The sequence below is a fragment of the Lynx canadensis genome, chromosome A1 (genome assembly GCF_007474595.2).
Source record: "Lynx canadensis isolate LIC74 chromosome A1, mLynCan4.pri.v2, whole genome shotgun sequence".
Taxonomy (NCBI): domain Eukaryota; kingdom Metazoa; phylum Chordata; class Mammalia; order Carnivora; family Felidae; genus Lynx; species Lynx canadensis.
The window spans coordinates 67,597,317-67,615,682 of record NC_044303.2 but is presented as its reverse complement, the minus strand read 5'-3'; the positions used below and the strand labels follow the sequence as shown (position 1 = coordinate 67,615,682).

General features: G+C 41.6%; 1 protein-coding gene across 1 annotated transcript in view; it reads right to left on the bottom strand.

Moving 5' to 3' along the window:
• Nucleotides 1-1,740: 1,740 nt before the first annotated feature.
• The window catches only part of DNAJC3 (DnaJ heat shock protein family (Hsp40) member C3), a 90,357-nt gene continuing 73,731 nt past the window's right edge, over nt 1,741-18,366 (bottom strand). The window contains exons 10-12 of the mRNA XM_030312874.1: nt 8,459-8,591; nt 7,463-7,611; nt 1,741-5,522 (exon numbers count right to left, since the gene is read on the bottom strand). Of these exons, the coding sequence (XP_030168734.1) occupies nt 5,365-5,522; nt 7,463-7,611; nt 8,459-8,591 (440 nt within the window). The 3' untranslated portion in view covers nt 1,741-5,364. The remainder of the gene's footprint in view (nt 5,523-7,462; nt 7,612-8,458; nt 8,592-18,366) is intronic.

Genomic DNA, 18,366 nt, shown 5'->3' with positions numbered 1-18,366 from the left:
ATCACCAAATTCTCCTGAAACTAACACTGCACTGTATGTTAACCACCTAGAATTTAAATAAAATTTTGAAAAGAAAACCACCCATGTTTTCACATCTCCCTGAATTAAAGGTTTTTGATAAGAATTAAGGGAATACAAATTAAATTTTAAAAGACTGGTTCAAAACCAAAACGTTTGAATGACAAAGATCAACTTCATGTTTAATTTAAAACTGGGGAGAAGGTAGAGAAGGAAGAAGAACGGTAGTGACCTTGCTGAGAGGAATTTTGAAGTAAACATGACTAATCGTATAGAGGAGAATCTAGAGCAGCACCAACTCCTTCTCATACAAAAGTCACTGAACCTGCCTCTGCTTCTACCAGAAAATGTGTCCAAAAGGCTTCATCTGAGGAAGGCCAAAATATAAAGTTTCCATAACCTGAGCCAATCCAACAGCTATTTAAGTACCTACTATGTGTCCTTTTGAAGTTATCAGACCAGAACAAATGGCATTCAATAAATCTCCAAATGAAGATGTTATGAAGGGGAAGTGTCAGGAAGGAAGGGACATGGGGGACGAAACTCGAGGTGGGAGCCGGCTGCTAGCCGGGAGGGGGAGGGGGTGACAGGGTCATGCAGGAGAGTTTGCAGACCACAGGAAGAGCTTTTGTGCTGTGGTCCTAAAATGCACTGACGGGCTTTGCCATCCATGAACACTTCTCCAGGATTGCTCAGTATCTTTCTGCCTGCACGGCTTCCTGACAGTCCTATTTATTTTTTTTATTTTTATTTTTCTGACAGTCCTATTTAATCTAAGTGTTCTGCAGCACTTGGTCTAGCAGGTAACAGCTCACGGATACCAGGACAAGTAGGATTCTCTGGGATTTGGTGCCATTTTTCTCCACTGCACAGCAGCCATAATAAACTTCCCCGGGTGTAAAGACCACATCTTACAAGGCCCTCCTTGCATGTTAGCATAACCAGAGTGGATCCAGGTGGAAGAGATGCTATTTTGTTTGCACAAAAATTGTACAATTTCCACTCATGAGGTCTTAGTAACTTGTAATAAAATGCATTAAATTCTCGCAAGAAGCCAAACACTGCAACAGGTGATAGAATATAATCCTAAGAAAATACAGTGAAATGTTACTTGTTAGAAGAGTTATCCTTTGCTATCTTTGAAGCATCTTTCACGCCGAGAAAAACCCTGAGGATCTGGGAAGAGAAAATGGATCTTCCCTTCCTCTTCTTGTTTTCCTGCCAGCTGTCACATCTGTTATTTTCATGATCTTCAGACTAAGGCTGATGGCTCATAGATTGCAAAGACAGCAGGATTATTAGCAAGAATTTGGCAACTGCGCTTGTTGGGAAAGTCCTAAGTATTCTAGTCTTTGAGGATATGCAGGAGACTTGAGAAGAAAGCTATGTGGGTCTGTAGTTGGAAATCTGAGACCGCACTGCAAACCCCGTTTTACGACTTTAACAGAAATGTGCAAATTAAGTATAAAAGTCTTCCAACCAAGCCAATTTAAGTATTAGATTTTAACAGTATTGAACCTGAAGAACTGTCCACTTTAAGGCCTAGCTGTTCTAGGACTTTTGGGGTAAGAAGTTGTAGCTATTTCTGTTTTGTGCTCTGACTTTCCTTCACCTGAACATGAAGGAGGAGCCCTTTGGTCACCCCGCTCACAGACTACATGTCAGGCGAAGTTGGAAGAGAGACTTCTCCAAAAGACTAAAAATGAAGCGAAAGCAAGAAAATGATTTGACCATAAATATTTTTATTAAATGTGAAAATACATGGGCATAAAAATAGTACCCATATTTGCAGACATATCTGAGACCCATTTCAATTAATTTTCAGTTTATTAAAACACTAACTTGGGATGGATTAAGTTACTTAGTCTTGTCTCACTCAAAACCAGCTATAGCCTTATAGTAGGAGTAATATTTTAACTTCTCAAACATCTCCAGGATCCACCTCCTCCACACTCTTTCCTTCCCCTGCAGGCAGGAGGGGCCGACCACAGACGAGTGCAACAAAACCTGTTACTTATACACAAGGCCACGCAGTGGCTAATCTGACTCTTAAATCATTCAGCAAATGAGATCTATTTAAAAAAAAAAAATCATCCCCACCTATTAACATCATTTGCAATTACAGCATAGACTCTGCTAACAAAAGGAATGATCTGATTTAGAGTAAGGATGTTATTTGTGGACAAATGAGCATTTGCCTTCCTCCTTCCTTTACAAATACGGAAAAATCACTACGTTCAACGAGGCTGCGTGAACTTCTCTAGGTGCCACCGCTGATGTGTACTCTGAAAATGTCTGTAAGGCCCGTCACTGTGACCTCTGGGCTTTAAGGCAGGCGGCTCAAACACAACCTGACCGAGGAACCACTTTTAATGGAAGTCTCTTACGCATTTTTTTCATGGTAAATGTCACAACTGCTGACCAATTTCATGTCTTTAAAGGTGTAATCTTTCATTTTCCACCATGAATAGGAAATGCTGCCAATTTCAAATTGTGATTCTATGAACTTTTTCCCTACTTGGTTATCAGCATTTTTCTCAAAAAAAAAAAAAAAAAAAAAAAAAAAAAGGTAGTTTTTACATTCCATTATCAGAGTCCCCAAAAGTTCTGCTTTCATACTGATATTTAAGATACATTTTTAACACTGACTGAAGACGTTTTAAAGTTAGCATGACGTTCATCCAATTCACAGTAAACTATTGAGGTTGTCCTCCATTTTTCATTTATCCATGGAAAGAAAGCACAAACTTTCAAAACTGGGCACTAAATTAGTTTATTCTCTTTTAGGACCTTTCTCGCGTTTCTAGGTTGCTGTGCTCGTTCCCGGCTGCTGTGGAAGGCAAAGTGTCCACAGTGTACAGACAAGTGAGACTTCGCTTCCAGAGCTTACTGAGGAGGGAGGGAGGACCTTAATACAGCTAAGGCTTGGCACCTCTCTGGTTTTACTTTTCCAGAAAGAGCCATCATGGTGACCGGGCACCTGCGGGCCCCAGAGACAAGAGCCTAGAGAGTGGCACATGGAAGGAGCCCCAAAACAAGTGCCTTTTCAGTCCGTGCGATGACCTCACCCATCGGGCCAGCAGGAGGAGCGACTTTCCCTCGATGGCCCGGAGGACTGTCTGCCCTGACAGGCGGTGGCCTCTGACACCCAGCAGGGCTGGACTTGCGGGTCATTATTTTGTCACTGAGCCCTCTCTGTGGCACTGGCACATGGCACCATAGGTTCTCTCCTCTGTTCACTGAAGACGAGCAAGTAACTGCACATTTCAGCTACGCCAACTAGACTGAATCCACGGGAAAGGTTTAGGCGCAGGAACGACGGTTACTGCAAGTAGAGAAAACGCAAGCCACCGTCCGGGCAGCTTGGACGGTCCGTGGGGTAATGGCGCCGGGGATGCATCTCCCGCGGCCCAGCCCTCCACCGTCCTGACTCCCTCGGGCTCCTTCTAGACCTCTTCTCTGAATGGAAAGGCAAGTGATTGGATATTTCCTTGTTCTGACTCTGCATGAAAATTCTTACTTCAAAAGTAGGTAGAGGCCATTGCTAGATTGCAAAACGGTCAGTGACGACAGACACCAAAGAACCAGACTGGAAAAAATATATTGCTGACACAGTGGAGTAATGAGATTACTAAGATTAAAGAATAAGCAAAATTGAATTTCCCTTAGAAATCATCTTCACACTGGCTTGCATTTTAAGATACTAAAAAGAAAGGAAAGCTGCAAACTGTTCCCTAATTTTCCAAACGCACTGTTAAGTTTATTGGTAAGAAACAGACTTCTAAGTAGATGTAAAAAAGCACATATATGTTTTGCTTAACTCAACTATGTGATTTTTGTCTCTCAAAGAAATTTTCTTCACGTACGTTGCAGGGTGACCATGGAAGGAAACGCTCTATGCTTGGCTGCTGTGGTCAGGACGCTTCCCACCACTGAAATTAAAATGCCTGACTTCATAAAAACAATATATTAGAGACCCATACTCATCAAAATGCTCTGAGGCAAAAAACAAAAACCTTTCCAGAATGAAGGTAATCATTCTTATCTAAAGTAATTCTCTTAGATTTTAAATGCAGCATCAATAGTTCCATAAATATTTAATGCTCTTGATTAAAATAATACTTTTTAGGGAAAAAATTATCCAGTACACAAAGACTGAATACCTTAATTTCTTAAAAGGTAAGAAGACAGAATCCCAAGAAGAGATGCCATCTTGATGATGGAAATACAGCCAGAGCTGACTAGATTTGTAAATGTGTATTTTTCCTGGCAGGAGAACAGCAGACGCATCGAGGTCCGGGCAAGGGGCGGGTCTACAGTTTAACTCCTGCCTCGACAGTCCCATGTGGGAGTGACTGCAACCCCAGAGGGTTGGCCAGGCAGTCAGAGAAGCTGCCCCACCACCCTGATTACAAGTGGGGCACACGGCATTCTCTCTCTCTCTCTGTCAACTGAGCAACTTGACAGTTCCAAGCCAATCCTGTTACAGGAAATTCTGTTTAACTCACAACTTCAGCTATTAAAGTATTTCATTCCGCACCTCAGTTCTATTTTAGGTAACACCACTGCTGTATTACCCATTCTCCTTTAGTTAATTTGTTTCATATTAAACAAAAGGGCCCATAGATTTTTATAATCAGTTCTGTTTCAGTGGTCTTCAGTGTTCTCTTGCAGGTACTGGACATAAAATGCACGCTTAATACCCATCCAAAGTCTGTACCTGGCGATGTCAGCTACCACTGGGCAGCAGGCTTTCCAAAAGGCGGGTTCCGTCCCTCCCTCAGTGCCAGCCGTGCTCACGCCAGCAGAGGTGCAAGTGCGCGTGCATTCACGAGGCTCTGTAATTTCACAGGTATCTGCAAGCAAAGGGACTGACCAAAATCTAAGCCAAGGTGTCCCTAGGACCGCACAGCTCAAAATGTTAATATCCTAAGAATACTAAAACTTAACCTGCTCTCCCAAAAACTACAGCTCCCCGTCCTCGTGCAGGCACTGATGGGCTATGCGAGGCTGTGAAGAAGAATGTCTACCGCTCCGGTGAGAAAACTATGTGAGCGCTTGCACAGGCACACCTCCCTCAGACCCTCTTCCAGAGGCTCAAACATTTACATGAGCTGCTCTGTCAGAAATAGAACGAGTCTTCGCCTCTCTGCCTTCTCAGACCCATCAACCTCCAGTCTAAAATGGGTAAGAACGGATTTTTCCTATTAAAACAACTCTTTGGTCATGGACAAACTAAGAGATTTGAATTTTTTTTTTTTTTTTTTCCATTAGGATCCCGGGACAAGGTTTCTTTCTTTTTAATCTTTAAAAAAATTAAGGAAGAAGAGCAGAAAAACAGCTGGTTTAATTGAAGTGGAATTTAAATCTAAAAGGTCCGCCTGAGCTGAAGGGGTTAAACCCCTGCCATGAGTTCCAGCTTCTGTGGAAAGGGTTGCCTCCACCTCCTTGTTGGCTCTCTGCGTCCAGGGGATCTTCTCCATCATCAAATTTCTTCCTCATTTCTACAAGAAAGAAATCAGAAAATGAAGACCCAGGTATTAACTAAGGCCTGGGGAGGGGGAAGGGAGCATCACAGGATTCCTGGCTTCTCTCTTATCAAATCAGTCATGCCTGACACACAGATCCCGGCTCCCCCATTCCTGCCCAGCTCACAGGTTTGGTCTCAGGAGAAATAGCCTAGAGAAGAAATACCGGTCACAGAAAAAGGGTTGAGGTTCAGGGCTGGAAATGGGTATTCCTTGAAATTCAGGCCCCCTGAATGTTCTCTCCTCACAAGAAGCTACCCAAGGAAATTCTCTGGAAAAAAATAATTGCAAAGAAAGAGACCTCCAAAAGTCACACCCCTATGATCAAACAGCCACGTCACCGTCCTCACCCCAGTAACACAGTCTCAACAGCTTTCCACGCCTCACTCTTAGTTCTGTTTGGACTTAAGGTTCCCTGCTGTGCAGCACAGGAGGCTGCCCTCACTGCTGTACCTCTCAGTCCTGAGGAGGGTCTCTGACGAGACAGAGGCTAATGCAGGCAAACAGGAGAAAGGAATCCTGCAGGTGGCAGGAGAGCAAGTGACTACACTCAGACTAGAAAAAACTATTCATCCCTAAAATAAGAACAGGGGCTAAGAAAAAGGAACAGAACCAAAAGAACTCCTAAGCATCAAGAAAAGAACTGCATTTGTAGGTACTTTGTGACTATCGGCCCCAACTCCATTGGTTGGCTCCCTGCCATCCTTAGAGCTCAGCTCCAGGGTCGTCTCCCCATATGCCCACCACCCCCCCCCCACCCCCCGCCGAAGATTCCCAGCTCCCAGTCCATTGTGGCCCCCCCACCTGTCCACTGTGCCAGCTGAAGACAGACCATTTGAGAATGTTGCTGGCACTCGTTTGCTGAGTGAAAAGATAGACTATCCTGCTGTGCTCATTAACTCCATTTCCACCTCCCTTACAGGATTATAAATGCAAATAGAGGGCCATACAGCTTCGATTCCACAGCAGGAACAGATGTTCAAAAAAGATTTGCCAAGGAGGGCACCTGGTTGGCTTAGTCGGTTAAGTGTCCAACTTCAGCCCAGGTCATGTAGGTTCGAGCCCCATGTCAGGTTCTGTGCTGACAGTGTGGGGCCTGCTTGGATTCTCTCTCTCTCTCCCTCTCTTTTCAAAATAAATACACTTTAAAAATTAAAAAAAAAAAAATTGCCAAATGGGCATAAATCTTGAGTCCCTTCTATTTTTGATGAATTTGTCTAGCTCAAGTCATAGCTTCTACTCCTACTGACATGGAAAGGCACAAAAAAGCAATAGGTATTAGCTTAACATTAAATTCCCTCTGGAAATGTCTAAGCATTGTTCAGTATTACCTAATTTCTTCATTTTCTCTCTCGTTTTCCAGGCCATTTTAGCATATGATAAAAACATTCCAGCAACCAGTAAATCTAATGAACATTTGATTCAGGACAAGGTTCCTGGGCTAGGTATACACCTCCCACCCTCACTGCCCGCCCCCCCTCCCCCCCAAGGCATTTTGTTTCCTAATCAAGCTCCTAGAAGTTTGGTATAAAGAATTCATCAGTGATCCGGGAAGGTGGAAGGAACCTAAGACATCCCCCTCACTGGTGTAAAATCTGAGGCTCAAAAAGCTCTAAGAACTTTGGCAGTAGAGCGAAGAGTCAAATCAGGCCTTCTGATTCCAAGCTTGTTGGTCTTTCCACTGAGCCAGACAGAAGGGCCCTGAGTCTGACGGGGGCAGGCATGACATCTGGACTTCTGAAACCGCAAGGCGGGGGACCCAGTGGTCCCCAGCTCCTACGGGGTGGCCCTGAGCAGCCCGCCTGTCCCCCCTGTGTGACCCTGTCTCCAAGTCAGCAAAGGAACGGAGCTAGAAGTCTGCGCATCGCAGACTCGGCCATTTCAGAAGAACAGAAAATGCTAAGGACAAACACTACCTGGGTCAGAGAGGACCTCTTTAGCAGCCGCTATGTCAATGAACTTTTTCTCAGCTTTTTTCTTTTCTTCTTCATTCTGGAAGTTATCCGGATGCCACTGCAATGCTAATTTTCGGTATGCTTTAATGATTTCTTGCTTTTTGGCGTTTCTGAGAAGTATGAAAATAAATAATCATTAGTTAAGCAGTGCCCAACACACAGCCACAAAAAACTAAAAGACGGTTATGATCCCGCCGGCAAGTTAGCAACCTGGTTCTTCTAATCGTGCCCATGGTGTCACAGGCTGAACATTAAATATCCAGACTGGATGATCATTAAAGCTGGTCAGGCTTCCTCAGATACTTGTTCCCTAAGATCAGAATCTCACTGGGGAGAAATTACTTTTGATCTCTGCAATGTTCCCTTTAAAAAAAAAAATCACACAGATGTGTTTTTAAGCTTTCTGAATTTCCAGCCTACCATGATACAAATCTTGGCATTAAAAGAGATACTCTGAGTCTGAAACCCACTTTCTATTTTGCATCTGGTTAGCTTACTTAACAAAGGTTCAACTTTTGATAAAAGATTGATGGTTCCTTCTTCAGGGAAAGTGGGTCTGACATTACCCAGCTTTTGTAGATCTCAGTGCGTGTAAGTTAATTCTCAAAAGTGCCACTTTATTTTTAGGCCTAGAGTTTTCTTTCCCCCTCTCTCCCTCCTGTCCTCACAAAAGAAAGCTCACTCCTACCTCCTTACCCTTCCTAAATAATCTAGGGCAGGATCTATTCATGCTACAGTGTCATACCTTTGTCACCAACTACTAATTCCCTATCACTGCAGTACTAGTTGCTATCAAAGAAATCTGCCTGTAACAAAATAGCTTCACTATGTTAGAGATGATTAGGTTTAATCCATGACTGAAATTACATAAAGAAAGCAATGAATCAGAGAAAAAAGGAAGAGCAATGATAAGCTTTAAAACAGTTGATTTATGTAAATTTTAAATTAATAACTCACCTTTTTACTCCCAAAATTTTATAATAATCTCGTTTCTGTGACTGTTTCAGTAGCCTCTGTGCCTTCTCTAGACCTTCCCGAATCTGCTGATCATTTTCATTGTGTTCCTGAGCAGTTTCATAATCCTGAATAGCTGTTAAATTATGTTTAAGATAATGCTGTTAAAGGTAATGCAATTTGTAACCTCTACTTATCTGGTAAGATTGATACTAAAGTCACTATCCCGACCCTTTACTCTCGTGCAATTACTGCTTAAGAGCCTAAGAAGTTATAGTAATGATTTTGTTAGCAAACTTATGAAAGGCATAGCATAATTAAGGCTGAATTTAGGTAGCTTTTTACTCCCACTCAATCACTGCTATTTGTTTACTTGCCCACCCTCCCACATTACCTTCACCACATCTTTGAGGTATTTTAATGCCCATACTTTATACAAAGCAGTCTTAACCATCACTAAGACTGAAGTGATTGTTACAAAGGAAAATAAGACCATGACAAAGAAAATCTGCACAGTCAGCTATGGGTCCACAGTTCAGAAGAATCAGAGGCTTATAAAGGGAGCCCAAGAGGAACCATCAGCAACCAGAATGTCTGTGTCACCCAGGAGTTTCAACAGGAGCTGTTACAAACCTGATGTTTTTTAAAGTATGAATCAAAGCAAAACAACACACACTGACTGTCCCAGTATGGGAAGTCTGATAACAATCCACATTATGTCTTTTATATCATTTTCAAATACTTTAATATCTAGAACACAAGGCATCTGGATATCTAAGTCACCCAGAAAAGAGCCAACATAGCCAGCTTGAAACTGTTATCCTTAGAAGGGCCTGCTGGTAAGGCTGGTCCTGGCTGACCTCTCGAAAGACGGGCTGCAGGAGTGTTCCCACCACTCCCTGGTAAGAATGGCTCACCGTGCCTAAATGTCTGTACAAACAATGTGGTTTATGCTAAACATCTTCTTTCCTTCTGGGAGTCTGGAATTTGGGTAGGGGGTGGGCAGAAGGTGCCTACCTGATCAGCCTCAAATAAACACCCTGGGTGGTGGCTCTACCAAACTTCCCCAGTAGGCAACACTTCACACATCTTGAGGAATTAGCTTGTCCTACAATTTCACAGAGAAACACTCTTGGAATCCTCTACCTGGTTTCCTCTGGAATTTGCACCATATGCCTTTTCTCTTTGCTGATACTACTTTGTACCCTTTCACTAGGTTAAATCTTAGCCTGAGTACAACTGTATGCTGAGTCTCATGTGTCCTCCTACCCAATCATCAAATCTAGGAGCGGCCTTGAGAAGCTCCAATACAAGTCTTCCTTATTGTTCTCCCTGGACAGACATCTCAAATAATGGACTGCTGAATGCAAATTCTAGTTTTTATGGAAGTGCAATGCACTGTGGGAAAAGACCTCTCTCTTGATGACATGCCTGAGCATTGGTCTTGGCAACAGCTGATCCTGGAAGGGAGTAGGAAGGCCGATCATCCTTCCTTCTGACATAGTGCTGGAAGGTCAAGAGCAGCCTAATGCCCTGTCACAACAATGCCTATGTCATTCACCTCACTTCGACTCATCCTGCAGGCATTTCATCATCTCATATCACCACAGGAACAAGGGTGAGTACAGGACAATGAGGTATTTCTAGAGACCACATTTACATAACTTTTATGACAGTATTTTGTTATAATTATTCCGTTTTATTATTCATTAATACTGTTGTATTATTATTGTTTATTATCACTGTGCCTAATTAATAAGTGAAACTTGATCATGGATATGGATGTATAGGAAAAAACAGTATATATAGGGTTCAGTACTATCTGCAGTTTTGGGCATACACTGGGGGACTTGGAAGGTATCCCCTGCATAAGGGACAGTTACTGTCATAAGCCTGCACTCCATAGAAAATGCACCCATGCTACCTTTGGCCCGTCGGGGATGGTATGTTTAAATTTTTATCCTAATTCCTACCTCAGTGCATTAGTATTGCGTATTAATATGAAACATTATTACAGTCACCCAATCCACAATGACAACATAAAATACCTTTCCAATTTAGTACACAAAACCATCATAAATAGTAGTGAGGGTTAACTTTACAATTAATACCCATAGCACTTGATGCCACAATCTAGTAAGGAAATGTACTTTGAAGGAACTTAATACAAAATGTTTTGATATATGCCATTTTGCTATTAATGCAAACTCTACATTTTAAACATGTTTTAATTCTTAAATGTTCAGACTGTCTCCTTCGAAGCAGTCTTCTATCTTTTATTAAAACTTATGGTAGGCACATTTTTCCCCATACAGAAAAAATATAAAATTATATAGGTTGTTTCCTACATTCACATGATTACAGGTAGGTAATTTAATTAGAAACTTACTATAGGTGATGTTAAAACTTCCCATGGACATTATATTTACTCCGATTCCACACTCTAAGGAGGAATCTTCAAAAAAATAAAAGTAACACCCAATTATGTTTATCCCATACTGTCATTAAGCATCCGTGAAAAGCAGAATAAGCCAGAAATATTCAGGCCCTGAATAAACCGTCTATTACATATCAGCCAACTCATTCTCTATCCTCTGAATCTAAAAAATCTTCCCAAATCCTTTTTCTGCCAGTCCCCCCAGTCGATTCCTAGGGAACAAAGCAAACTAGACCAAGCTGGCAGACAGAGGAGGGCACATCCCTTCCATCCCACTCTTCCACAGAAATGACACACACAAAAATAATAGAATCATGGCAGCACCAAAAACAGCAGCAGACCAGAAACTTTCAGAAATTTCTGAAAGAAAGGTTTATTCGTTATTACCATGATCCCATTTGATTCCTACGTGTAGAGAACCCCAGTGCAAGCAGAGGCCCTCACAGATGTGGGAGCCATTGTGTTTGGCCAAGGATCCTCAGTTCAGCATTCAGCAAGCAGGGGCAGCTTACGCAACCACCAGGACAGCTCGGGAGAGAACTGAGGGATGTCTGGGCGGGCTCTCCCTGTGAGTGTGCAGCCGCCACTGCTGCATTCGCCCCACCAGGGCCCAAGAATCAGTCTCTGAACCGAACAGAAGATGCGCACGTGGCGCAGCCCCCAATGTGGCTGTGGGAACCAGGAAGGGTGGCAGAACCAAGCCCACGGACACTCCAGATCTCTACAACAGACCTGGACTAAACAAGGACAAGAACTCCACCCAATAAGTAAAATGATTAATTTCCTGTTCATTTTGGCAACTGGGCCAGATGGCAAGCGCCACAGGGGAAGTCTCCCTGCGAACAGTCCCACCCACTTAAAGCCTGCTTTAAGCTCCCCAGTGCAGAAGCAGCATTTCAAAGACAGATGTGCACAGCTGCAAAAGACTGCCTCTTTCAGTCCTTCAGTCCACTAGCAAATCCCAAAAACTATGTCCAGAATTTACCTGCTTCTCACCATTTCTCCAATGACCAATGTGACATATGCAGTCCACCGTTAATACACCTGAACAGCTGTTTCCGGCTTCCACCCTTATCCCCCTAAAAGTCTATTCTCAGTACAGGGACCTAGAGAGCCTCTAAAAGAGAACATCAGACCCCAATATAAATATGTCCATGGACACCAACCATCTCCTCCAGGATATCATGCAAAACAATCAAAGTGTACAAGGCCTGCTAAAATTAGCTAATATCAGCCATGAATCCAAGATGAGAGGGGGAAGCAATAGTGAGAAAGCCCAAAAACAAAAACAAAAACTTTCTAGGAGTATGGGCTCACCCTAAAGTGACAACCTATATCCTTTGCATATTATGAGAACCATGAAATCCAAAGCCAGACAGAGTGGAGATAAAGCAAAGACCTTACTCAGGAAAAGACAGAAAAAAGAGAATACGAGAAGAGAAAATAGCCCTGAGCAGCACATCTCAGAAAACCCCAGCAACTATGTGCTCTCTGAAGGTGAGGGCTCACCCTCAAGTGTAAAAGATATACCCCTTTGGTGGCAGAGGGGCAGCAGGGCTGGCAGCTGATGACCTGGACACGGTTTGGTTCAGAGAAGCAGAGAGGGCAGAGCTATGTAGAAAGGCCATTTTAGCAGGAGGCAGAATCTCTGTGGAAACAGTGAAGCAGAGAGGACTGCAATTGCTAAGTACAGAAGGCTGCCCTGTCCCCAGCACTCCCTTATATACACACACACACACACCAAAGGACTTGCCAACAAATAGCTAGGGCAGGATAATTCATTTTAATGGTACAGCATCGGGGCGCCTGGGTGGCTCAGTCAGTTAAGTGCCTGACTCTTGGTTTCAGCTCAGGTCATGGTCTCACACTTCCTAGGTTCGAGCCCCATGTCGGGCTCCATGCTGATAGCTTGGAGCCTGCTTGGGATCCTCTCTCTCTCTCTGCCCCTCCCCTGCTCATGCGCTCGCTCTCTCTCTCTCTCAAAATAGATTTTTAAGAAAATGGTACAGCATCAATTCAAGGACAGCTTTTAAATAGAGACAGGAAAAGAGCACCAAGACTTACCTGATGAACACACATCAGAACAGTAGCCAAACACATGAGAATTCTGAGCAAACATGCCATGAATTTTTAGAACTTATCCAATCACCTCTTGTAAGGGTAATCACAAAGCAGAATAAGAACTCAGCAAAGAGAGAGTGAGCCAAAGAGGAGACAAAAATGTGAGTAGTCAATACTCAAGAAGATCACAACTATCGTAGAATTACAGATGAAATGAGAAGGAGCACCGGAAGCAGCATCATATGGAAAAAAATAAGGATCTAACAAAATGAAATGGAAATAAAGAGTTTAAGAAGACTAGAGAAAAAACAGCAGCTATACCCGACAAGCAAAGGGAATACAACCTACACATAATTAGATCTCAGAAGGAGAAAACCAAACCAGTAGAACAAAACAATTCAAATATTTTTAAAATTTTTTTAAAGTTTATTTATTATTGAGAGACAGGGAGACACAGAGTGTGAGCAGGGGAGGGATAGAGAGAGGGGGAGACACAGAATCCGAAGCAGGCTCCAGGCTCTGAGCTGTCAGCACAGAGCCCAACACGGGGCTCGAACTCACAAACTGCGAGATCATGACCTGAGCTGAAGTCGGTCACCTAACCAACTGAACCACCCAGGCGCCCCCAGATTAAATTTAAGACATTTTCAATCTGTAAATTCATTTGTTATTTCAGGAAAGGGCACACTAGGTGTCAGGGCAAACTGGATGGTAACAGTAAAGAGGGAGACCTATGCTGGCTAGTCTAATTATGCATTTGAAAGATGAGGGCTCTTTGAACCTGGCCCCAGATTTTCCAGAGCAATATTCTGTGCCAGGGGACAATGGAACAATAACTTCAAGATACAGAAAACGTGTGAGCAAAGGATTTTCTTATCTAACCAAACCATCCTTTTAAGAATAAAGATACAAACATAAAAGAAATGAGAAAATAAATTTTCCTAGGAACCCCTCGAGGATGAACTTACCAAAGAGAAAGCTAGAGAAACCACAACCAAAGGAGGGATGAAGAAGAAAAAGAACTGGTAAGTCAAAAGGCTTAGTTCTTGGCAAAAATCAATACATATCTCTAACCTAATCGGAAAAGAAAGCAGGATCAAAACCAAAAATAAGAAATAAGTGACAAATAAGATAGAAGAAATTAAAATAATGAGACTACTACTTTGCTAAATTTGAAAACTCAAATGAGTAACACAAACTGATCCTAAAAGAAAAACTAAACAGAACAATTTTCACAGAGAAATAAAGCCACAGGCTTTCCACAGAGATATGGAACTGAAAAGGAAAATTTCCAAATAATTACAAAAAACTACCTTAATTGATAGTTTGCTATATATAAAAATCTGGGGTAAAAAATAATTCTTCCTCTGAGTTTTTTGAGAATACTGAAATACTCCTTTCTGGACTTGGTAGGAGGGGATATGAGACAGGAAGCAGTGTTCACGCACAGAATTTAGCAGTCACAGATGCATGCGTTGCTAATAGCAGACCTTCAAAGTGCTTAAAGGAAAAATGGACAATATTAAAGGGAAAGATAAGAAAGTTTGCAACCTTCACAACAGGTAATTAAAGATCTTGAAAACTCTCCTCTCTCAGCAATTGATGGGAAAACTAACATAAACATTACACGCAACAACTGCAGATACACATTATTTTCAAGTTCACATAGAACAGTCAGCAAAAACAGACACCATACTGGACTAAAAGACAGGTCTACATAAATTTAAAAGGAAGGAAATCACATGAAGTATGTACAGTGACCACATAAAATTAATAACATACCACCAAACATTTCAAAATTAAAAAAAAATCCAAATAATCCATGTGTCAAAAAAGAAGGGAATTAGAATACATTTCAAACCAAATGATAATGAAAACAAAATATGAGATGTACAGCTTTAAATGCTTATATTGAAGGGTGGCTCAGTCGGTTGGGCATCCAACTTTGGCTCAGGCCATGATCTCACAGCCCGTGAGTTTGAGCCCCGCGTCAGGCTCTGTGCTGACAGCTCAGAGCCTGGAGCCTGCTTTGGATTCTGTGTCTCCCTCTCTTTCTGCTCCTCCCCTACTCGTGCACTGTCTCTCTCTCTGTCTCAAAAATAAATAAAAACATTAAAAATTTAAATGCTTATACTGAAGGAAAAAAGAGAGAGACCTAAAATCATTGGCAATTCAACCACAAAAAGCACAAAGTAAACCCAAAATAAGTCAAAGGAAGGAAACAAAGAAGAAATCAATGAAATAAAGGAAAATCATAGAAAACATTAATAAATCCCTAAAGTTGTTGCCTTTAAAAGACCAATAAATTTGGCTAAACTCAAGCTATATTAAGAAGGAAAAAAAGAATTACAAAACTATCAGTATTAGAAGTTAAAGAGGGGCGCCTAGGTGGCTCAGTGGGTTAAGCATCCGACTTCTACTCAGGTCATGATCTCATGGTTTGTGAATTCAAGCCCCACGTCGGGCTCTGTGCTGACAGCTCAGAGCCTGGAGCCTGCTTCAGATTCCGTGTCTCCCTCTCTGCCCGCTTGCGCTCATGCACACTCTCTCAAAAATAAACATTAAAAAAAAGAGGACATACAACATGGTTCTATTAATATGAAGATCTAGAATTGGAAAAACTAAATGAGGAAAATCAGGACAAGGGCTGCCTGAGCAGTGGATCGGGACTGATTGGTGAGGGACAAGAAGAAAATGTAATGTTCTGTATCTTGATAGGAGTTTGCGTTTGACACTCTCTTTAACCAAAATTTTAGTCAGGCTCCTCTGAGACCTCTTTCTAAGGGCCTGACCTTGGGTTTTCCTCTTGGTTGTTATATAATCCAGTTTGAGCAAGAATCCTGCTAAGTCAGTTTAGCTAACATCTCCCTGATTTTGGTATCTGACCAAATTTGAATTTGTATCTGATCAATTTTCTCATTCCCTACCCTGCCCTGCCATCAGCAAGAATCCCCCCTTTCCATGATGTTTCCTCTTGGTAATTTTCCATCCAGTGACCCCCATGATGCTCCTTGGTTATAAATCCCCACTTGTCCTTGTTGGTGTCAGAGTTGAACCCAGTCTCCCCCTCACTGCAAGACCCCACACTGCAGTAGTGGTCCCTACACCTATGGTGATTAGCCACTCCCCTTCACAAGAATAAAGCCTTCCTTAAGGTCTTTAACAAGTATCACAAATAATTTTCTTTTTAATAGATGACATGGGTATCAGAACTCAGGACTGGTATCCCTAAGATGTGTGCATTTCATTGTATCTAAAACTACTCTCCCTCAATAAGGAATAAAAAGGAAAACAGTAAACAAATTCTAGTTAATGATATGCCAGTTGAAGTATTTGGGGAAAAGTAAACTAAAGTCTACATTGTTTTGAAATGCATCTAAAAAAGATGAACTGACAGAAAAATAGAGGGATAGGCAGATTAAATATGACAAAACATAATAAAATATTAACTTCAGAATCTAGATAGTGAGGACATGAGTGCTTACTGTAAAATTCTTTCTACTTCTTTCTGTATTTGAAATTTCTCATAATCGCATGTAAGGGGGAATGTTTCCCTGCTTTGAGACTGTCCTAATAAAGACAATGGAAATCATAAATTTTCTACCACCTTGTTTTCTACATATTCATTCTTAAGACAACGACCTTATCCAAGAACTCTTATAATATAGCCTCATCATGTAAGAAAACAGTGAGCTATTTCTGATATTATTAAAGTCAAACTCCATGCATGTAACTACTTCCTACAGTAGACTGCATTCCAACATTAGACTGAGGGCAAGCTCAACCATTACATTTTAGGCTGATTTAAATAGTGTAGAGGTTTAATTCTGTACACTGGGACTTCCTCTAGGAAGTCCATAACATGGACATAACATGGCCTGCACACTAACTGAAGCTATGTATCAATGTGCTGTATACATAGGTGTTGAATTTTTCACTTGGAAAAGAGATAGTGTCAACAGTAAAATACAAAGAGAGAATTTCAGTTTGTCAGACTATGAAATTCTAAATCCTGCACTATAATTTCTCTATCAATAGTCAGGAGATCTCACCAACTGTATTTAAGCCCTGGAGTAGACAGACATAAATATAGGCCTTGTTTCATGTACTTAGTCTGTCTCTATTGTAACATGATAAATACTTGGGTTTGTTTTTATTTCTCTTAAAGAAGTCACTTCAATATTTGAGGTCACACAAAAACCTATCAAATGTCTTTCTTCCCCCTATCCAAACTTCCCCTCTGTCCAGTCAGATGTGCCTGTCACCACTGGAAAAGCAAAGGACCCCATCATTCTCCTGCCCCTGGACTTCTGTTCCAGCTACATCTCCCACACCTGGTGTCTGTCCCAATTTTTTTCCTTAATATTTTTTCCAATACTTTATGCTTTTGATCATTTGGAAATTAGCTTGTAACGTATCTTTTTCTGCTGCATAATGCTGCTGAACTACTGTAAATATTTCCATTTCTCCATCTCCTATTAAGCTCATGGATTCCTCAGTATTTCCTAGAGGAAGTCCCAGTGTTGCCAAGATACAAGTGGTACCATGTTTTGCCCAGCAATATATGATATGCAAATGTGCTAAATCTAAGCTGATTGGTAAATGTGCTAATCCCCACAGAGCAGGGAGCTTTGTAGTCTCCCTGTAACCATGCACTTTTATTTTTCTCAGTAATCTCTATACCCAACATGGGGCTCAAACTCATGACCCTAAAAGCAAGAGTTGGAGGCTCTACCAAATGAGCCAGCCAGGCACCCCTGAAACCATGCACTTTTAAAAAGAAAAGAAGGGGCTATGGCTAAGCAGTCTGTATGTAAATAAAAATGGAGGCCAGACTTACAGTTCATGAATTTATAACCAAAGGACTTAAGCAATCCACATATACAGCATCTTACACTAGTTGTCTTTGCAAAGGACTAAGCCATTTTCTAGGCTAACAACCTGCTTCCAACTCCTTAGGTGAAGCCAAGGGAGATGCACCTATTTCAAGACGTGGAAGGTTCAAAAATACCTGCTTTCAAGATTCTGACTACGTGGGCCCACAGTTATATGACTAGCATCATCAGAACAGATGACCCTTGAACAATGTCAGGGTTAGGGCACTGACCCCCTACACAAAAGAAAATCTGCATATAGTTGTTGATTCCCCAAAAACTTAACTAATAGTAGCCAGTGCTGACCGGAAGCCTCACCCATAACATGAACAGTGGATTAACACAGATTTTGTATATATATTATACATTGTATTGTTACAATAAGGTAAGCTAAAGAACAAAATTTAAATCCTAGGAAAGAAAAAATACATTTATACTACTGTACTGTATTTATCAAAATAAATGTACATGTAAGTGAACCCATGCAGTTCAAACCCATGTTGTTCAAGGGTCAACTGTACACAAGCAGCTTCCAACTT